Source organism: Natator depressus, chromosome 12 (assembly GCF_965152275.1).
Source record: "Natator depressus isolate rNatDep1 chromosome 12, rNatDep2.hap1, whole genome shotgun sequence".
In the NCBI taxonomy this organism is placed as follows: Eukaryota; Metazoa; Chordata; order Testudines; family Cheloniidae; genus Natator; species Natator depressus.
In genome coordinates this window covers 18,163,625-18,186,379 of record NC_134245.1, presented here as the reverse complement: position 1 = coordinate 18,186,379, position 22,755 = coordinate 18,163,625, and the positions used below count along the sequence as shown (strand labels likewise).

The 22,755-nt window shown below is 42.6% G+C and overlaps 2 protein-coding genes across 3 annotated transcripts in view; one reads left to right on the top strand and one right to left on the bottom strand.

Moving 5' to 3' along the window:
- Positions 1–19,192, bottom strand: part of N4BP1 (NEDD4 binding protein 1) — a 38,984-nt gene extending 19,792 nt beyond the window's left edge. The window contains exons 1-2 of the mRNA XM_074968646.1: positions 18,834–19,192; positions 3,273–5,068 (exon numbers count right to left, since the gene is read on the bottom strand). Coding sequence (XP_074824747.1) covers positions 3,273–5,068; positions 18,834–19,079 — 2,042 coding nt within the window. The 5' untranslated portion in view covers positions 19,080–19,192. The remainder of the gene's footprint in view (positions 1–3,272; positions 5,069–18,833) is intronic.
- A 110-nt stretch (positions 19,193–19,302) lies between these two features.
- Positions 19,303–22,552, top strand: LOC141996843 (uncharacterized). Of its 2 annotated transcripts, XM_074969147.1 has the most exons (3): positions 19,303–19,874; positions 20,982–21,366; positions 21,925–22,552. In XM_074969147.1, exons 2-3 carry the CDS (start codon positions 20,985–20,987, stop codon positions 22,455–22,457), a joined length of 915 nt encoding a protein of 304 aa, XP_074825248.1. In that variant the 5' UTR covers positions 19,303–19,874; positions 20,982–20,984; the 3' UTR covers positions 22,458–22,552. The 2 variants fall into 2 exon arrangements, with proteins under 2 accessions (XP_074825248.1, XP_074825247.1); XM_074969146.1 differs by lacking the exon at positions 19,303–19,874 and having other exon boundaries at positions 20,451–21,366.
- Positions 22,553–22,755: the final 203 nt, after the last annotated feature.

The window sequence follows — 22,755 nt, the reverse complement described above, 5'->3', positions numbered from 1 at the left end:
AGAAGCATTCATAACATCCTCTGCACCCTCACATTTTCTATGACTGAGCAAGCCTCTTTTCAAGTCCTTCATCCTTTTCACTGGATCCAGACGTTGATATCTATCAGCCTCTTCTAGAGTCGGAATGAAACTGAGGCTTGGACGGTGATGATGTTGGGTAAGGAGCTGGAGGAATTTGTGGAAGTTATGTCCTCCCTAACAAATAAGGGAATTTGTCCACTGTTTGTTAAAAAGATTCACAATTTAGTGAATTATGGGTTGGGTGGTTAAATCCATGGCTGCTTCTAGATATACAAGATGTAGTAGTTAAGAGTCCATTTTTCTATCCTCATCTAGCCAAAAATTTGCAGTCTTTTTTTTTAAAACAATAATTCATGTATGCATGTACAAATACATACATATTTACAGATACTGATAGGAAACTATATTCCAGCTTTGTAACAGTACAAAGAAACACTAAATGTTTAGGGCAGGAAATAAAGAATGCTGTAAATTGATACTGCAGGGAAAATCTACATATTTTGAGAAATATTAAACTAAAGTTCATTTGTTTAGGATGCAGATTTAAAATAATTCTATTCAACAGCATCTTGGATCTAATGGCTACAAGTGAATAAGACCTGCTGTATTTCTTATCCAGCTGAGAGCATTTCCTGCAGCATATGATACGCAGCACTCTGGCCTACTCTCTGAAGTGTCCCATTCAAACACTGACCTCAATCACCACCTGAAGTTTTATGGCTATAATATCACTTCATATCACTTCAGTTAGTATTTCCTGCTTTTAAAGCAATATATTTAAAATACCTGGTCTGTTTTAAAGGAGGACATGAAGTCTAGCTATAAGGAGTAAATTAATCCAGAGAGGGTTTTGTTTGGTTGGTTTGGTTTTATTTTTGCTGTAAGTAATCAACTTGTACTTTTTGCTTGTGAGTTTTAAGATGAGGCACACTTATTTTCATATTAAACAGTTTCTCTGTTCTCATTGCAGAGGAACTCAAAGCACTACAGGTTTACTTCTTATCTTAGCATTAGCCAGTGGAGCAACAGGAAGCTCAATTGGTCTATTCCTGGAAAACAGCACTTCTCCCAAAAAAGAAATGAAATGTTCCTAGATATCACACTTTCACATTCCATTGTTGTGAAGAATTCTAAAGCAAGTATTCACTCTACTACTCATTTGCTTGCAAACTCCATAGTTTGAGGTGCAGGAGATCAACTAAAGGAGAGGTCAATTCAGAAGTCTATATTCAGGGCTCGTCTATACTTACAGCTAAATCAGAACTGCTGTAATCGAAGACAAGCTAAGTTGCTGGGACAGCGCTGTCCTGTCAACGTCTGTACTCCACCTCCGTGAGAGGCGGAAGGTAAGTTAGCTGAAGAGCATCTCCTGTCAACACACTGTGGTACAGGCACTGATGTAAATTGACCTAAGTTATGTCGACTTCAGTTACGTAACTTACATAACGGAAGTAGCGTAACTTAGGCTGACTTACAGCTTTAGTGTAGACCAGCCCTCAGTCTCACTCTTAACAAGTATAGGTAAAAATTGCGAACACCTAAAATTAGTATAACTGAAAGGTAAAAGTCTATTTTCAGTAAGTTTTCTTTGTGTACTGTCTCTTTCACTGTTTTCTCTGTTTGTTAGTCTTTCACACAGCACCCAGTAGATGTCAAACAAAATACACAACCCCCCTTAGTTTGTCAACTTTTTTGGGGGCAGAGACTACTTTTATTGCATGCTTGCACAGTGTCTAGCAAAGTGGGGCCCTGATCCTTGGTCACATGGAGGTACCAATGCACTATAAATACTTTTAGAGACAGGAAAATGTTACTAAAAAAAGGCAAAAATTGGCAAGACAATTTCAGGCAAATGTAAAAAGCCAACCCTTTTTTACTCAATTTTTTTTAATAATTAGATTTTAACGTGATACTTATCCTTAACTTCATTGATAATTTATAAAATATTCTCGCTGTTCAAACATTACATTCTTACTGTAATTATTTTTGTTTTCATCTGTTAAGAAGATGCTCATTAGTTGTCTGCCAGAACACTAAATGTCAGGTTACTCTTTATTTGCAAGTTTCGATCATACAATTTTATTATGCTATAATATTAGGTTAGAGCTCACTGCCGAGTTCTCTTTCTGAATTTAAGTGGGGATGCGCTTCAAAGATTGCATACTGATAATTTAAAGCAGTTGATTTAAAAAGTGCACATATTAGACTGTGTTTGACAGTTGCTTAATAAAAAACCCTGTTGATTTAATAAATGCAAACTGAATTACCTTCAGAAAGGATCTCTTCTCTCCCTTGCCCTATCTGATTTTAGTTTTCTATATTACAAAACAATGTTAAAAAGAATTCCATATCATATTAATATATATATTCTTATGTAAAAATATGAAGTGTGCATTTGATCGTTTACAATCATGTCTATTAATGTGTTTGTGCACAAATATGAAATTGAAGAAATTAAATCACGGGACACCTGTTGTATGTTTTCAGGACTCTCCTCAGTTCTTGCCAAGATGTAGAAGTCAAATCTTTAAGGGTATCACAGAATAACATTTAAAATATATGAACTTAGAATTGGGACAATTAGGCTAAATATAGTCTCTCAACTATTAGTATGTACTACTTAATTTTTCAATTGACTTACATATATTAAAAATTATAGTTAAAAACTTGCACCTATTTTATCAAATACTAAAAACATTAAGCTTTAGTAAATAGAAGGTAGCTCTATTTAGCATAAGTTCTCCCCAAGCCCACACATTCTTCTCTGGGAATTGCTTCACCCATGACAGAAATGGGACTGCTATTCTTATACCACCCACATCAGCACAGTATTTGAGAATCATCTCCCAGGTATGTATCTAGAAGAATTTCTAAAGCACCCAAGTGGAACATGGCAACCATTAAACAGTAACACCATGTATGTTTATAACAGAAACTGGAGAATACAGGTATTAAACTATGATTTCTTCTACAGTTTAAATAGGCAATTAAATGAGGTTCATGTTGCTCATCTAGCTTTCAATGGACAGAAGTCACCACTATACACCCTACCAAATTAGCCCATTACTACAAGATTGGTGGGGAACTGTGTTGGAGTAGTAAATTAATAGCTGGTCATATGGAGGCCAGTTAACAATAATTTTTGACAAGAAAAGCTTTTATACCCAGGCTGTGCTCGCTCTTCCCAGTTTCACTCTGAAATTCATTGACACTTAATAAAAAGAGAAGTAGCGCAAACTAGCAATACTTACGAAATTGCAACGTTGCTTCCATCTATAATGATGTGTTTTAAATATGCTCTCCCAGGTTCATTTTTCAACTCCAGATTGTACGGCTTTTTCAGAGAATCCATAAACCTTTGAACCCCAGTAACTGAGGCATCTGTATGATGACTGTATGGTCCCACTGTCCTCCTCTCTAGATTTGGAGCATGCAGTTGGGACGGAAACACAGAAGTTGGAAGAGGACGTTCAGTAGGTTTTGGGATATCAAAAGACGGTTGGTGGAGGAGTCTACACTGGGAAGGATTGCAATGTCCTAGTCTCTCCACATGAACAGGTTGATTATTTTGCGTATTCGAGGGCCCTGCAGATTTTTGCTGAACTACAGTTTCAGTCTGAACTGATGCATGCTCTTGGTCTGAGCTCCCTCTTGCTACAAAGTCAACATCTTTTAGTGCTCCATATTTCTTTAATTCTTGTGCAGTGTTAAAAGACGGTATGAGACCATCAGTTTCTACATCATTTGTCCTGGAACTATGACTCTGATCAGAAGAATTCAAATGTACTTGTTTACAATGCTCTGTTGACTTTTTAGTGGAAGGAAGAGCAGTTTTATTTTTATAGTCTGTCACATGCATTTTGTCTTCTGCCCGGAGCTGTGCACGTGGTGAATTCGATCTTTTTTGTTTTACATTTTTTGTCTCCTTTAAAGTATGACTGGGTTTAAGTTGATTTTTACTGATAGAAGCTCTATCTTTCAGAGTCGGTGAAAGATCTGCATTACCACCTGAATGCACACTTACGGTTCGAGATATCTGCGCTGACTGTTCCTTTTCCTTCTGAAGCTTTGTACTTTCCTTTTCTATTGCTTCCAGGAGCATTAATGGTTCCATTGATTGTCCCAGTTCACTAATAACTTTCTCTACAATTTTTTGGGAATATCCCATGGTCCTGAAAAAGTTTACAAGAATCTTGTATTCCATTTCCTCACTAATTTCATCACAGTCTGTAATAGAGAAGCGTGGATCATCCGACTCACTGCAGCTAGCAGAAATCAGATCAATAACTGCACCCCTATCTGGATCTTTACTGCATGGTGTAGGCCTGACCTCCTGATCACTTTCTAATGAAAACTGTTTCTTAGGAAGCCTTTCCTCAGCATCAGAACACCTCCTTTTACATGACTGTCTCTCTTTGGAAACGGATGCCTCAAGTGGAGTCACACCATTTATAGGAACAAAACACCTTCCTGGTGCATTGGAAAACACCGTGTCCATTTGTTTTGTAAGCTCTGTTACAGGGGTTCCAGCTTTTTTTCTTGCTTCCTCCCCAATTGTTTTTCCATCTCCACTCATTACAGTTAGTTTTGGGGTTTTGTCCTGTGAAAACTCTGGTGGGCTTTCAGAATCTGCAGTAAGATCTATAATATTGCCATCTGTTTCACAACAATCACTTTGTGTAAGATTCAGAAGTTCTCTTTTAAGTGAGCTAGGCAAGATCAACAAGTCCATTGTATATTTATCTGCATGTGCTTCCACAAATTGTTTAAACTGCTTTTTTATGTTTGATTCCTTGTCACTTAACAAGCCTTCATTGTTTTCAAAGAGCGTCACAAACTGCTGAATATGACTTCTAGCCATCACAACAGCCTCTGCACCACCCTTAATACTAAGTAATCCTATTTCCTGCACTGTTATATCAGCACAGGTATCCTGAATAAGACAGTTAAGAAACAGGCTCTGTGCTCCAACAAAAATGCAGTGCATGTCCTTTGGATAATGTTCCTTTTCTTCTAGTTCAGGTTCACAGAGTCCCTTAATATACTCCTATAAAGGGGTGGGGGCAGGGGGGAGGAGGAGAGAAGAGAGAGAGAGCATAATGAACAACTTTTTACAAATCAGAAGTGTCTATACAAGTCAATAATTTTTGTTTAGGCCAATGATAAGCCACTATAATAGACAGTGAAGCCAGTTTATTATGATGTATGAAGTTATTAACTAGAGGAAGATATCCAAGATAAGTGTAAACATTGCATTTCAAATGTCTGTTATTGGTTTCCCAGGAGACTATAGTTCCCAAACTGTGGGGTGTGCCCCCCAGGAGGAATGTTTGGGGGGGGGGAAAGGGGACATAGAGGGGCCCAGGCCAGCCCCGGCCACGGCTCCATCCTCAGCCCCACTCCTGGACCCAGACCAACCCCTCAGCAGCGGCCTTGGCCCCCTTATCCTGTCTGCCCTCTGGAGCTATAGCCCTGCTCCCAGCCCTGGCTGCAGGGGGGGAGGGGATGGACAGGGGTAAGGAGGTGCGCGACCCTTAAAAATTTGGGTATCACTGGTCTAAGGTTTGTCAAAGTGATAAGCTTTGCATAGAAGCATTTACATGCATAGAAAGTGCGGCTATCAACGTTTCTAGACCTGCCTCAAAACCCTGAAATCTATGCCAAGTTAAAATAGTTATTCCCAATATTCATACAGTACGTAATTAGTTTTTATTTTCTTTTGGGATACAGATTGCTGAATGTATACATTGTAAGAATAGAAACAGTTTTGATTTATTATGCTTGGCTGTGCTATCAGCTAACTCATTTGAAACATTGATTTCTTATGTTTTGTAAGCCAGGACAAAACTATTATATCTGATAAAATTAATGGCCTGATTTTCAGAGTTGCTGAGCACTCCTGAACTACCATTGAGCTGAAGTTGACATGGTCATTTAATGATTCTCTTAAAAAAAAAAACGACAATATAAGGATGTATTTTACCAATATTAGTCAGAGAAGAGACGTGCTCTTCTGAAGTTGACTCAAACAATGTCATAAGGTAATTCTGGTTCACAAAGAAAATGCTGGAACAAAAAAACAAAATGGTTTGCACAAGACTATTTTCAAGGGTTGTTCTTATGGAAATTTCCCTATAGTTATGAATAATAAATCAAGTACATCTGTGACATGCAGTCCTGCAAGGTGGTCTGATACAACTAATATGTCCCAGTGGCAGCTACAAAGATATTCTGCAGAAAATTGATGCTGAAATGATGCATGTTTTTACCGGAGGGGTGAGGTTTAGCCTACAAATTTATCTCTGTTTAAAAGATTATCGTGTTCCAACACCAAAATTGAAGAAAATTAACAATTGATTTAAAAATATTGTAATAGGTATAACTAGTAATATTAGGAATTTGTTACAGTTATATTTAATCCTAGCACTGGTTAATTATTCACTCAAGATCAGTATTTAAACATCAGAATGCATACATCAAGCTACAAAAACATTTTTAACATAAAGCTAGTTTCAGTACCAATCCTAATAAAGGTAGTTATTTCCTTTAAGAAACCAACCAAATACACCCCATCCTGGTATCCAGATGCCAACAATTATAGATTCTTCATTACCTGCATAAAGTATTCATTATATTATTTTAAACTGCAACTCCATTAGTCAGCCACATATTTAAAACAGGTAGTTATACTCAAAGAAAGCCATACACACACAAAAAATCATCCACACTTTTTATAATTCAGTTTTAAAGAATAAGATTCTAAAAGGACAGATTCTGGTAGGAAATGGAAGAGTGATTGAATGACAGAATTCCAGAATCAAATAATTTCTATATCTAAACAGGGAAAACAAGAAAAGTTTTTCCAAGTATGTTTGTTCCTTTACAGACATGTTTCTGTTGTCATCACAATATAGGTGGCACAACTAGTAACACTATAGATAGGCAAACACTTTCCAAAGCTTTGTTTTCAGTTGCTTATAACTTTGCCAAACTAATAATTTGGGCTGAAGTTTTCCATACCAGCTGTCTGTCTCTAGATTAATTTTTTTTGGAAAGTTTCAGCTAACGTGGTTCAGCCATCTCTGAGAATGAGGTTAGGGAAAATTATATTTTGGCTATTTAAAAAAAAATCCTATAATTATTTCACTGAGATGATCTAGTGCCTCCATGTTTTGGAGTAGGGACTTAAAATTTGGAGAGAGGATTGTTTTGATATCAGGGATGTAATGTTCATGAAAATTCACCCAAATCTGGCCAAGCTATACATTTCAAAACACAAACCCCCCCCCCAAAACCCAGTTTGCACATGCTCAGTAGAAACCTGTTAGAACTGGCAGCTAAGTTCTCTGAAGTCCATGTGCACTGAGCAGGCTTCATCCTCAGTTCCTATATACAGACCTGAAAAGATTTGTGCTTGTCCTACACAGCAACTGAATGCTCCATTCCAGGGCTGTAGGGGCAGAGCAGGATTTTCCCTGTAAATACTCCTCCCCTCTGCCAGGGGCTATTGCTATGGCAGACAATGGAACCAAGAGCAATCAGAACATCTCTCAATGCTCTCACTCAGACAGCAAGGTGAAGGAGGAGAGCAGCTTGACTTGAATACAGAGGGATTGAAGAATGGGGGTGGGGGGGATGGGATGGGATGGAGAAAAAAAGAGACAGGAGCAGATATCAGGATGAAGACCAGGGAGAGGAAAAGGGAAACAGTTAAGATAAAGGGACAAGGCAGAAGCTGAGGGAGGGAGATGGTGACAGGGGAAGGACAGGGAAAAGTCAGGCATAGGGTGGTAGAATGGGCAAGAGGAGACAGGGCAGAGGAATCTAAGCACAGAGTGCTGAACACAAAACTTTAATGGTTTTTTCACAGGTTTTTCTGGATATAATTCTGTTTCAGAAAAATGAATGACATCCATTAAAGAGGCAATGGGGGAGGGAAGAGCTACAAAGAGCTCTCAAAAGCTTGTCTCTTTCACTAACAGAAGTTGGTCCAATAAAAGATATTACCTCACCCACCCTTGTGTCTCTCATAGCCTGGGACCAACATGGCTACAACACCTCTGCAAATGACAGCCATTGAAGTTAGTTTTAAATCTTACAGTGGCAATAAAGCAAGTCTCACAATGGACTGACAAAACTTTATTTTTGTATTGCTTAAAAAAAAAAGTACCTTGCATTAACCTTCCCAACGTAGCTGGGTGTTTTGCAATGTCGGTTTTAAAGAATGAAGCAATACAGTAAATTTTTGCATTTCTCTTTTCTCTTCAGACAATAAGGGTATGAATCAAAGTGGTGACATGTCTAATTAATTCTCTATCTTCCACAGAGGTGTTTAAATATAATTTCTATGTATTTGTTTCTTTCTAGTACATAGTTATCTTTCCTTTTTTCAGCAGTGCACAACCCAGGCCTCTACTATATTGATCTTGGCCTTTGTGGATCCCTACCTAGTCTTGAGCTATATTTCATGCTAATAATTAGCACTAAAGATAGACATTTATCTTATTTCACAGCAGTGGTTCTCAAAACCATTTAATAAGAAAAGCCTTACCCTTCCATTTTCCACAGACCACCTCTTTTAACCTCCCATGTTGGATCATATTAAAGAAGTTCTGTATTAAAATCACAAATGAGTTTGATTCCCCATAGTTTAAATTCCAGGGTATTACTAATTAAGAAGTCTCTTGGTTTTTGGCACTGTTTCTCCCCCTCTATGTGTGAAACTTGCAAGCTGCTAATTGCGTTAGTACATTCTGAGACAGAGTCTGTTCTCAAAGCAATTCTTTGTAACAACAACTACTCACACAGAGAGAGACTCAAAGCAATACTCTAACAACAGAAACAGTACCCAGAGACTCCCCGCCCTTTTGTTGTATTCATCTCGCTTTGTTAACAATTGTGATTAAAATAGAGATAGAGGATGTATGTGGATGGATGCTTGGTGTGGATAATAACCGAATGATCAAGGAGGTGCCAGCCTAAGAATCCAGTGTCCATCGGCCGAAGAAGGCGTCAAGTGGAAATAACCAGAGGACCCCCCAGAGGACAGATTGGAATCCACCCAACAGCCTCAAGAATGGGAGAACCAAATAACAAGATAACATCTGGCAGCACGGAGCCGTCAGGAATGTGCCATCTGCTGATTGATTCAGCAACAGCATGATGAAGCAATTCCCACAGACTGGCATAGGAAGAAATTCCTATAAAAATGGACTCTAGAACCTGAGAACTTTGGGGTCTGATTCTGCAAACCAACTTCCAGGAGCACGAGATGAGCGTCTGACAAGGCCCTGCTCCCTCCTCATGTCCAGGCCACCTGGCCAGTGGCTTGGCATGAGCAACTCTAAGGCTGGTAACTATGATAACAACCTTGCAGAACCTCTGTGTGTATGTGTGTATGAATGAATGTGTGAATAAATATGAAACTGAATGGCATGTTATAGCTATAACTAACTGCTTACTACGATTTTTTCTGTATTCACAATAAATGTGGCATTTTGCCTTTTCCCCTTTAATAAGATCCTGCTGGTTTTTATTTTATCAGTATAACACCCAAACTACAATTGCCTGATTTTTCAAAACATTTAATATTGCAGACCACTAAGAAAAGTGAGAATCAGTTTTAGAGAAATGGTGTTCAAGCCATTTTCTTAAACATCCATAATTAGAGCTGTGGTTACAGATGATAACCTGTAAAACAGTGCTTAGTAGAGAGCCATAGGAGGTGAGCATGTCCACTGACATCTTCAGAAAAGCAGGACTAATTTTCAACTTATCACAGCTTTCAAAATAAAAGTGAAAATGCTCATGTACAAAATTAGTTTTAGTATCCAGATAGTCATAGTAAACACCACAGTTGCATCTATTGCTGGAGATAAATGATTTTTCGCATCTGCTTCATTTATTTGACAATTCTTGCGTAGCTTGGAAAGTCAGGACAAGAATTTAGACAACCTTGTTCTAAATATGTAAAAGCCACCAAGGAAAGCCTTCTGTTTCTACAGTTAACGTTCTATCATGCCATGAAGCCAGTTTTTAAACTACTGAAGTTAGCATACCTGCAGGCTTCGAAACATCATGTATTAACTCTACACATTAACATTATAATGGTATTCCACCAAGATCCAAATCAACAACCTCCAGCTTTAAAGCTAGATCATGTAACTGGAACAAAATATATTGGCAATTCAGTCTGCAGCAGCATCAGCATTGGTAATTTTAAAGGCCACTTGTGATTTATTGGTTTGCAACACTCTTACAACAAAACAAGAAACAAATAAAAAGAGCAAACACCCAACCAATTTTGTTCTCTGTCTTTTGAATGGAACAGAAAATAAGTATTATGTGATGAACAGTGTAACTGCCTTGTGCCATCTTTGATTCTCATCAACACAGTTTTAAGGGTTGGATGTTGTAAGACTACACAGTAGTACAAACTGCTGCTGTAACATAAGCTGAAGGAGGCAAGTAGTTTTTCTGGCCTGCACAAAAGAGTCCCCTCCCCCATAAAAATATTAATAAAATGGTAATGAAAGTGAGACATTCAGTATCTGGAAAGTTTCTTAAAAGTCATATTGTCATAAATATAAAGGGAAGGATAAACCCCTTTAAAATCCCTCCTGGCCAGAGGAAAAATCCTCTCACCTGTAAAGGGTTAAGAAGCTAAAGGTAACCTTGCTGGCACCTGACCTAAATGACCAATGAGGAGACAAGATACTTTCAAAAGCTGGGAGGAGGGAGAGAAACAAAGGGTCTCTCTCTATCGGTATGCTGCTTTTGCCGGGGATAGAACAGGAATGGAGTCTTAGAACTTTTAGTAAGTAATCTAGCTAGGTATGCGTTAGATTATGATTTCTTTAAATGGCTGAGAAAAGAATTGTGCTGAATAGAATGACTATTTCTGTCTGTGTGTCTTTTTTGTAACTTAAGGTTTTGCCTAGAGGGATTCTCTATGTTTTGAATCTAATTACCCTGTAAGGTATCTACCATCCTGATTTTACAGAGGTGATTTCTTTACTTCTATTTACTTCTATTTCTATTAAAAGTCTTCTTGTAAGAAAACTGAATGCTTTTTCATTGTTCTCAGATCCAAGGGTTTGGGTCTGTGGTCACCTATGCAAATTGGTGAGGATTTTTACCAAATCTTCCCCAGGAAGTGGCGTGCAAGGGTTGGGAGGATTTTGGGGGGAAAGACTTGTCCAAACTACGTTTCCCAGTAAACCCAGTTAGAGTTTGGTGATGGCAGTGGATATTCCAAGGACAAAGGATAAAATTAATTTGTACCTTGGGGAAGTTTTAACCTAAGCTGGTAAAAGTAAGCTTAGGAGGTTTTCATGCAGGTCCCCACATCTGTACCCTAGAGTTCAGAGTTGGGGAGGAACCTTGACACATATAAAGTAGTGAAAATGCTTTCTGAAGTGACTTTACTGCTTGTGATTGACAGACCTGGAGCCTGAAGTTCTTTGTTTTTGTAAGGCAATGGCAATGCACAGTTACGCACACTGCCCAGCCAATATCCTTTCAAATCTTGACCTGGAGGAATCTACAAGGCTCATTCAGATACTTGGCTTCTCACTGAGACTGTCAACATCTGTGTCGATTATAACCATTAACTCATTCCACACATGTTTCAGAGTAGCAGCTGTGTTAGTCTGTATCCGCAAAAAGAAAAGGAGTACTTTTTGGCACCTCAGAGACTAACAAATTTATTTGAGCATAAGCTTTCATGAGCTACAGCTCACTTCACTGGATGCCATCAAACAAGTAACTTTTGTTATCACCTATCTGGGCTAGGTTCTATTATCCATTTCCAATTTTTAAGTCATCTGATCAAATAAATAACAATTTTCAGGTCAGTTATTTAATGGATACTGTAAATAGTATGCAAAATGTCAGTCATTTCTGATTGTACTAGCCAACTGTGATTGGGTTTACAATTTCAAGTATTTAATAATCATTGTCTTATTCTACATTTTTGCTCTATCCAAGTTGTTGCAGAAGACTATCATAGTTGAACTCTTAACATTTTATTCCCTGATTCGTTTTACCATGAAACTAAAATGAGCAGACAAATTCACTTACATTACCTAGTAGTCAGGCAGTGTATCAGAGCTAAAACTCTATGCATTATTCGCTTTGTGTGCACAGTATCTATGTATAGTCTACTCATAAGGTTCATGATCAATGGGTAAATTCAGCATTTGGGTTGAGAAGAGTCCTTCCTCTATCATTTTTTGCAATATCTGTTACACAGAATTGAGCAAAACATTTAATGGGTTTTCATTGCAGCTCAGCTTCCCTTAACCAAAAGTATTTCTGTTACTATACCTATAAATCTCAGCAACATATCAGTCAGTCATGAATACAGTTCTTAACACTGGACACTTCCGCCTATAATGAGCTGGTCAAATTCTTCCAAAACAAACTAAAGTGCTCTCTCTTTTAAATATAAATGGCAGATTCTTTACATGGACTCCATGAACTAGGAGGTACAAATTAATTTTCAATAGTTACAGCTAATAATAACTGAAAATCAATACCATCACCTCTGTGGCTGCGTCTATACTAGCATGTCAAGTTTTTCAAAGAAATTTTTTTATTAAAGTTAATGTTTAAAATCAAATTTACACAAGTTAAGAGGGAAGGTACTGTACATTTGGGGTCAGGCCTGGGTTATGGGGGATTGCAAGTATTGGTTACAAGTTTCACGAGGTACATACATATCCCATTAACCAGCACAGATCCAGATTGGGGTGTAGGAGTTTTTAAAGCATCACTGGATAAGTGGGTTCGGGTACGCCACCCATGGAATGTATTAAGAGTCCAAGTCAGTATTGGTGTAGAGAATAAGTACATGGGTGGGGTGCGTCCCTCAGTTCATCAGGGAAGGAAGTGGGTTATTTCCCTGGTCGGTGTTCTCAGTTACTCGACCTGGTACTGGCAATGTCCTGTGACGTGTTCCGTGTAGATGTCTCTGGACCACCTGATGGTGTCGGACACCACGAACTGTCTCATGAGCCAGGCGTAGCGGCGACCGACTCCGCACGCTCTCAGTACCAGCTTGTTGTGGGGGTCCCATGCGCCCAGGGCTCCCACGACCAGGGTGTGGATCTGGACCTCATAGCCCTGGGCTCTCAGGCTGTAGGCCAGCAGGGTGTACTTCAACGCCTTTCGCGCTCAGGCCTCGTGGAAGGCCGGTGACCTGTTTTCAAATGGCACCGTGATGTCTACAATGAGGACCACCTTCTTTTCTGCGTCAGTCACAACAATGTCAGGTCACAGTCAGCTATCTGTCTCAGGGATGGCGGAGTTGACTGTGATCTTCCCCAGGGATGGTGGGATGGCTTTCACCAGCCGGTTCTGGATGGCGTAGCCGCACTTCCTGCAGCACTTGTCCCGGTTGCCAAGGCAGATGGCTCCGTTGGGCGGAATGCAATTGAGGCCCGGTGGATGAACCGCCAGCTGGCAAACCTGGTGAAGCTGCCTCCGGGGATGAAGTGGTTGCTGGCGTCCCACTTGCTGGACACCTTGAACACCTTGCCCTGGTACGGCTTCCGCTTGAGGTTCTTGGTGTAGTGGTAGTGGATGGCATCTTTTAGGGTCCTTTCCAGCATCGTTCTGGCAGTTGGGGTGACGATGATGGGATCCGGGGTCTTTATGCACGGCACCAGTATTCCCAGCTCCCGGTGCTCCTTGCACCACTTCCAGCGGCAGCCGATCCTCTTTTCTAGGCATCTCGAGGCATTGTGGGTGCAGGACCAGAGAGAGAACCCGCTCTCCCGAATTCAGTTTCCAGGGAGCCACTGAGGTAAGTGGCGACATCCTGCTTGGAGGGGGCCCTGGTGATGCGTTTTCTGGCCACATCCTGTACGGCTTCCTCCGTGATGCTTCTCATTGTCGGGTCCAGGCATATCAGTGTCCACCAGATGACAGAGTTTTAACCGCTGTGTCATCTAACCCTGCCTAGAGCAGATCTAGGCAACTTTGTGGTTAAAATGCTGACAATTTGTTGCCTCAGTTAAAGAAAGAATTAAAAGGGGACCTCCCAAATAACACCCAGAACCTCAACTGGCACTTTTTTTGGTAGTTTCCATAGAGAAGCCAAGGATTTATTTGGAGCAATGATATTCAGACCGAGGTTTGAGAGTCACAAATGGCTCTTTGCAGCACATATTAAAACACGGCGTGATTTAATTATTAACCTAAGTTATTAACCAATCAGGATTTTACTATGTTATTAACTTTTACTATGTTATTAACCAATTGTAGTTGATAAAATAATAATACATGATCAGTCATTTTGCTGTGAGAATAATATAAACTAAATATTTCCCTGTCATACTGTTTAAATATGAATATATAATACTATAGTAAATGAAAGGAAGAATTCACACTACCCAATTCATTTGGGTAATGTTGATGGCTAATTTGGTTCCTGAACCACTGAGGTCCGATTATCACTACTTTTGAGGTATAAAGTAGTGGATAATTATCATGCTCAAAGTGAAGGCACATTAGAGGACCGTTGGCTTTTCCCCTGCATGTGTTTTATTTACAGAATAAGTAACTAGAGCAGTTAAATTTCTAGTGTTATGACTAGCACATTTACAAGCACAACAAATTGTTTTTTTCTTGAAAGCAGTTTTTACAGAATGACTAGCTCATCCATCCACAATGTTCAAACAAAACTCAATTTTTCTGAAAACACATGGGACAATGAGATGCTGATCCTGTTAGGGTTCCTGTTATATAAATAATAGTAAAAACATTAAGCTTCTGAGAGTTGGTGGCTTTTTCAATCTATAAATCATTCATAGACTTAATTGAAATAAATTATTCTGCAGTTCCACCGCTAAAGAATTAAACTTTAAGAACTAAAATGTAAAGCTAAAATAATTTGAATTAGACCTAGGAATAGGTGCTAAGAATCTCTATTAATACGAGGAGGAGAAAACACAACAGGAATTACTTTTTGCAGACTGGTTCCAAAACAAATTATGATGCTCAATCTGCCATTCTCCTCACATGCCTCAAATGGGCTACAGTTGTCAGGTTCATGTCATTAACTATTGGAGTAATGCCAATTGCAACATTGTAGTTGCACCCCCAAAAAGTTTGCCAAAGAAATTTGATTACAAAACCACTCTTAGGAGATTTATTTGAGCATAAGCTTTGGTGAGCTACAGCTCACTTCATCAGATGCATACTGTGGAAAATACAGAAGACGTTTTTATATACACAGACCATGAAAAAAAGCTATTACCAACAGGAGAGTGGGGTGGGGTGAGGATGCGGGAGAAAACCTGGATTTGTGCTGGAAATGGCCCACCTTGATTATCATACACATTGTAAGGAGAGTGATCACTTTAGATAAGCTATTACCAGCAGGAGAGTGGGGTGGGGGGAGAGAAAACCTTTTGTAGTGATAAACACCCATTTTTTTTCATGGTCTGTGTGCATAAAAACATTTTCTGTATTTTCCACAGTATGCATCCAATGAAGTGAGCTGTAGCTCACGAAAGCTTATGCTCAAATAAATTGGTTAGTCTCTAAGGTTCCACAAGTACTCCTTTTCTTTTTGCGAATACAGACTAACACGGCTGTTACTCTGAAACCTGTCTTAGAGATTGTTTCACATCAGTTAGGGTCACACCCAACACTCCAAAATATCAGAGAATGTAAGAACAGGAAAGATTAGCTAGCCTTTTCCTGGCTTAGCATAACTCATTTTTTTGCTTTTTAATTGGATAAGTTGCCATCTATTCCAAAAACTAAACGGATGAAATCACATAGGCTCTGTCTGCTCTGATGCTGAAGAGGTATTAGCAATGTCAAACTGTTAGCATTCTTCTAGGAAGAACTGTGTTAACACCATTCAATGCAATGATAAACAGGGCCTTAGGCTACAAAAATGCCATGAAAATAGACATGTTTAAAACAACTGTATAACATGGCTGGAGCATAACCACTTCATAACAGATTTTTCTAGACTGTGCAGGCAGGAAAACAAAACAAGAACTATATTCTAATCACATTAAGAAAACATGTTTTAGTCAACATATTTTTTACCATTCACACAGCCCCCAAGAAGAAACCAAATTATTATGGTTGCAGCCTGACTGTAAGATAGCTCTCAAGGAGAAATCAAGTTGCATGCATGGTAAAAAACCATGCTGACTAAGACATTTCTTAACATGATTAGAATATGGTTCTTGCTTTGTTTTTTCCTGCCTGCACAGTCTAGAAGAAACTGATAAATGATAAAACTGATAAAATGCTTAGGACACAGCCATTTGTCACAATTGTGTGACAGCAGGGCTTCACTTTCGTGTTGACAGAGCCTTATAATGTTTGATTCCTTATTTCTCACGCTTATAAACAATGGCACAAAAAACAATACACTGGCAATCTGAACACACCAACTTGTTAGGACAGGTCAGTGTTTGAGTTGGAGTTCTTTTTATACGGATGTATTTTATTTCCGTATCTTCCGCCTCCTCCCTTCATGCATAAATACTCAATCTAAAGCTATCTGAGGTAAGGTAGGGCTGATCCATAGCTGTTTATGTTACGTCAATACAAACATACACTAAGGCCACGTCTATACTACTGGAACTATAGTAGCATAGCTAAGGCGCCATAGCTATGTGTCAGCATAACTCAATAGTTAACTTCATTTTTAGTTTTTACTGAAAAATTCCCAGGTTTTATAAAAGCTATTATTAAATTATTATTATTTACTGATTTTCATCTGAATTTTGGACAACGTAAGTACATGAAAATACTGATTATGTTAAGAAAATCCAATACACTGCATTGGGTAGATGTGTTTATGTTAATAAATTAGTCTAGATGTAACATGAATCTGTCTGTTAAAGTAAGACACCACACACCTGCGCATATATGTATACACTGTCAATGTACAGTTAACTAAGTGACAGCATTAAACTTTTTACTTTTAATACTCTTATTCTGTTCCTTTTTTCTATCCTCCTATCCCCAATATTTCACCCAGAAAACTTAATTTTTTGTACTGAATTACACACGTTTTTTAAATTCCCAGGAAACATCATAAAAACTGTAAATTGAGGGCCTTACCCAGTGGTGAGTTGGAGCCGGTTACCCGGTTGTTAAATTTAGAAGCCGTTTTAGAACCGGTTGTCCCCGTGAAAAGTGGCGCCTTAGTCGCAGACTCCATGAGTGCTCCGGGGCTGGAGCACCCAAGGGGAAAATTTCGTGAGTGCAGAGCAGCCACCGGCAGCTCCCCACCCCGTACCCGGCCCCAGCTCACCTCCGCTCTGCCTCCTCCCCTGAACGTGTGGCCCCGCTCTGCTGCCCGCACCGCAGCAGGTAACCCGAGGCGGGGGGGCACGCAGGGGAACTGCTCCCCTCCCCAGCTCACCTCCACCTCCCTGGGCCTGAGTGCGAAGCAGCCGCCTGCTTCTCAGCCCTCCCAGGCTTCCCATGTGAACAGCTGATTCGCGGGAAGCTGGGGTGGGGTGGGGTGGGGGGCAGAGAAGCAGAGTGAGGCCACATGTTCAGGGGAGGAGGCGAGTGGAGGTGAGCTGGGGCCGGGAGCTGCCGGTGGAGGCTCTGCACCCACGAAATTTTCCCCGTGGGTGCTCCAGCCCCAGAGCACCCATTGAGTTGGCGCCTAAGGCACGACTTGTTATGTGATCAGTGAGGGGAGCGGCTGCTACGCTACCCCGCCCCTAGGAGCCAGAGGGACCTGCTAGATGCTTCCTGGGAGCTGCCCCAGGTAAGCACCGCTGGGACTCCCCACCTCGTCCCCCGGCAGGTCCCTCTGTCTCTTAGGGGCAGGGTGGGCACCCACTATGGTGGCCCAAGAGACGCTCCTGCTCGGTTCTGGGGGCAGTCAGGGGACAGAGGAGAGGGATGGATGGGGCAGGGGTCCCACGGGGGCATCAAGGAACGCGGTGGGGTTGGATGGGGCAGAAGTCCCGGAGGAGCCGGGGGTGGGCAACGACCCCCTCATGGGCTGAGGAGGGAACCAGTTGTTAAGATTTTGGCAGCTCATCCCTGGCCTTACTCATAGTTTAGATCCAACTTACAGGGATGGAAGAGATTTTTTGTGGCTTTTAGGATCACCACCTGCTTGAACAATGGTCATTAGGTGGATAGAAGCATTCAACCTAGCTGCATCTACACTTGGGGTTAGGTCAGCATAACTACAGAGTTCAGGGTGTGGATTTTTTCACACCCCTGAGAGACATAGCTATGTTGACCTACATTTCAAATGTAGACCAGGCCATAGGTCAAGAATCAGTTTTATCCTCCATAAGAGTGGCAGAGGTTCTCAATTATTGGAATATGCCCCAATGTCTGAACCTCATGCTCCCGCTCCCACTCCCTGTACACAGCCCACATTACACCTCAACCACCATCTTCTCTCCGGGACTACTTCAAAAATAACTAAGCTCAGGCAACTACGTGTAAAACATAACCGGGCCTAGTCTGTGCTGAAGTGTCCCCCCCACCCCCCTCCTTCCTGTGTGGCCAGCAGAGACTCAACAAAAGCATCATCATTCTGACGCTGACAACGTGCTCAGCGCTGTACAGGGCCCGTCTCCCCGCCAGCCAGAGCGTGGCTGTGAGCCAGCCTTGCTCTCACAAGGGGTCCAAAACAGCAGGGGGCCCGGTCAGGAGTCGGGGGAGGGGGTGGATTAAGAGAGGGGAAGCCGGGGGGAGGGGAGGAAGACAGGTGAGGGGAGTTCCGGGAGCGCGGGCGGACCCCTCGCTAGGAGCATCCAAGGGGCCGATGTACCTGAGGCGCCGACCCCACCCCTCGTTACCTTGGCGCTGCGCACGGTCTCCTTGTCCCCAGAGAGCCGCAGCCAGATCCTGTCAGTGGCCGGGCCCGAGCCAGGGGTCTGTCCCGAGGGGCACCAGCCTCCCGGCGCCCCCAGCACGGCGAGCCGCACCCCGAACAGGCTCTGAATGCGGCCTCGACTCTTCTCCAGGAAGCGGCTCTTCTCCGCCGGAGCCGTGAACTCGTCCAGCACCGGCACGGGGCCGTCGGCCGCTCCGGGCGCCGCCATCAGAGCCGGCCAGGGAACCCTGCGCTATTGCCTCCCATAGTTCCGCACCCCAGGGACAACAACACCAGCGGGGAAACCCCTGCTGCCCTCATCACGGCGGGACAAACACGTCATCCGTCTGCGACGCAAGCTCCGCGCGGGGCGCCTGACTCCTCCCAATCACTCAACCGCCGTCCACTTTGTGAGGCAGGGGCCACCCGCTACCCCTCCGAGAAAACGACACGTGGCGACCATCTTTGTTATGGGCAAGACGTCTCTCTGCCATCTTTACTGAGGGCAAAACAAGCACCCTGCCCTACGCTGTATCGATACGAGCCATGTTTACTGAGGGAAACGCCCTTCCCCCCGCCCTTCAGGGGAACGCAAAACAGAAACGTCACCGGTAACGTCCTCAAAAATTCCCCTGCTCATTTCAGTAGAAGCTCAGCCCTGCCCCAGGCTCTCCCTTCGGCACCTGCCCAGAGTGACTGGGGAAAAAATCCTTCCTGGGGTAGATGACAAACCGCCTTGCCTTGCACTTGGGCTGCGAATAGTTCGACGCTGGCTCGGGCTGCCGAGCTCCAAGGCAGGCTGGTGAGAGGGGCATGGAAATTGCCTTGTGAAGGAGAACGATGAAGCAGCAGTGTTTGTGTGTGAGCGCAGGGGAGCCTTTTCTGGAAAAGTAAACAGTGGCTTCAGCTCCCCTAGTTTATTCTGAGACTCACCATATTTGGGGGGTTTCCTCCTGCCCTTTAAAGTCACAGTTCTTGGCGTCATGTGATTACCTCAGAATCTCAGCTTTCATTTAAGAGAAAAGTAAGTTCCTACCCCTCATAGTTACAGAGAAATGCTTGTAGTGTTTAAACCAGTTCTTGTGATTTTTTGAGACATGGTGGGTGAGGTAATGTTTTTTATTGGACCAAACTTCTGTTGGTGAGAGAGAGACAAGCTTTTTCAGAAGAGCTCTCTGTCGGCTCCAAAGCTTGCCTCATTGACCAACAACAGCCTGTGGTTTGGCCAAAAAAAAAAAAAAAAAAAAAAAAAAAAAAGTGTGTGAAACCAGGTATACGGTGTCAGACTTTGAGCAGATAAATGAGGTAATTCCTAGCACAAACAGACCCTGCTAAAGATGAAATTCTAGGCTCCTGAACACAGACTATTTCCAGGGGGACTCTTCCTTCCTTTAGCTTGCATAGCTGCATTTTGTTTTTCCTGCGTGATGCTACGTTTTGTAACAAACAAACCTAGACTATACCTATTACATCTCTGGCTGATTTCCTGAAATGATTTGGTGCCATCTGTTGTTCAAATGCAGCTAGTGCAAGCTCTGGTAATCACGAATGGAAAGTAGGAAGTTTTATCATCAAAAAGAAAAGGAGTACTTGTGGCACCGTAGCCCTGGTGTACACTAGGACTTTAGGTCGAATTTAGCAGCGTTAAATTGATGTAAACCTGCACCCGTCCACATGATGAAGCCCTTTAGTTCAACTTCAAGGGCTCTTAAAATCGATTTCCTTACTCCACCCCGACAAGTGGATTAGCGCTTAAATCGGCCTTGCCGGGTCGAATTTGGGGTACTGTGGACACAATTTGATGGTATTGGCCTCCGGGAGCTATCCCAGAGTGCTCCATTGTGACCGCTCTGGCCAGCACTCTCAACTCAGATGCACTGGCCAGGTAGACAGGAAAAGAACTGTGAACTTTTGAACTCATTTCCTGTTTGGCCAGCGTGGCAAGGTGCAGATGACCATGCAGAGCTCATCAGCAGAGGTGACCGTGATGGAGTCCCAGAATCGCAAAAGAGCTCCAGCATGGACTGAACGGGAGGTACGGGATCTGATCGCTGTGTGGGGAGAGGAATCCGTGCTCTCAAAACTCCGTTCGAGTTTTCAAAATGCCAAAACCTTTGTCAAGATCTCCCAGGGCATGAAGGACAGAGGCCATAACAGGGATCCGAAGCAGTGCCGTGTGAAACTTAAGGAGCTGAGGCAAGCCTACCAGAAAACCAGAGGGGCGAACGGCCGCTCCGGGTCAGAGCCCCAAACATGCCGCTTCTATGATGAGCTGCATGCCATTTTAGGGGGTTCAGCCACCACTACCCCAGCCGTGTTGTTTGACTCCTTCAATGGAGATGGAGGCAACACGGAAGCAGGTTTTGGGGACGAAGAAGATAGCTCACAGCAAGCAAGCGGAGAAACCGGTTTTCCCGACAGCCAGGAACTGTTTCCCACCCTGGACCTGGAGCCAGTACCCCCCGAACACACCGAAGGCTGCCTCCTGGACCCGGCAGGCGGAGAAGGGACCTCCGGTGAGTGTACCTTTTAAAATATTATACACGGTTTAAAAGCAAGCATGTGAAAGGATTAATTTGCCCTGGCATTCCCGGCTCTCCTGGATGTACTCCCAAAGCCTTTGCAAAAGGTTTCTGGGGCGGGCAGCCTTATTGCGTCCTTCATGGTAGGACACTTTACCACTCCAGGCCAGTAACACGTACTCGGGAATAATTGTACAACAAAGCATTGCAGTGTATGTTTGCTGGCGTTCAAACAACATCCGTTCTTTATCTCTCTGTGTTATCCTCAGGAGAGTGAGATATCATTCATGGTCTCCTGGTTGAAATAGGGTGCTTTTCTTCAGGGGACATTCAGAGGAGCCTGTTCCTGCTGGGCTGTTTGCCTGCGGCTGAACAGAAATGTTCCCCGCTGGTAGCCACGCGGTGGGGGGAGGCAAAATGCGACCTTGTAACGAAAGCACATGTGCTATGTATGTAATGTTAACAGCAAGGTTTACCCTGAAAGACTGTAGCCACTGTTTTATAAAATGTGTCTTTTTAAATACCGCTGTCCCTTTTTTTTTTCTCCACCAGCTGCATGTGTTTCAATGATCACAGGATCTTCTCCTTCCCAGAGGCTAGTGAAGATTAGAAAGAAAAAAAAACGCACTCGTGATGAAATGTTCTCTGAGCCGATGCTGTCCTCCCACACTGGCAGAGCACAGACGAATGCGTGGAGGCAAATAGTGTCAGAGTGCAGGAAAGCACAAAATGACCGGGAGGAGAGGTGGCGGGCTGAAGAGAGTAAGTGGCAGGCTGAAGAGAGTAAGTGGCGGGCTGAAGACAGGGCTGAAGCTCAAATGAGGCGGCAGCGTGATGAGAGGAGGCAGGATTCAATGCTGAGGCTGCTGGAGGACCAAACCAGTATGCTCCAGTGTATGGTTGAACTGCAGCAAAGGCAGCTGGAGCACAGACTGCCACTACAGCCCCTGTGTAACCAACCGCCCTCCTCCTCAAGTTCCATAGCCTCCACGCCCAAGAACGCGGTGGGGGGCCACCGGCCAACCAGCCACTCCACCACAGAAGATTGCCCAAAAAAAAGAAGGCTGGCATTCAATAAATTTTAAAGTTGTAAACTTTTAAAGTGCTGTGTGGCATTTTCCTTCCCTCCTCCACCACCCCTCCTGGGCTACCTTGGTAGTCATCCCCCTATTTGTGTGATGAATGAATAAAGAATGCATGAATGTGAAGCAACAATGACTTTATTGCCTCTGCAAGCAATGATTAAAGGAAGGAGGGGAGGGTGGTTAGCTTGCAGGGAAGTAGAGTGAACCAAGGGGCGGGGGTTTCATCAAGGAGAAACAAAGAGAACTTTCACACCGTAGCCTGGCCAGTCATGAAACTGGTTTTCAAAGCTTCTCTGAT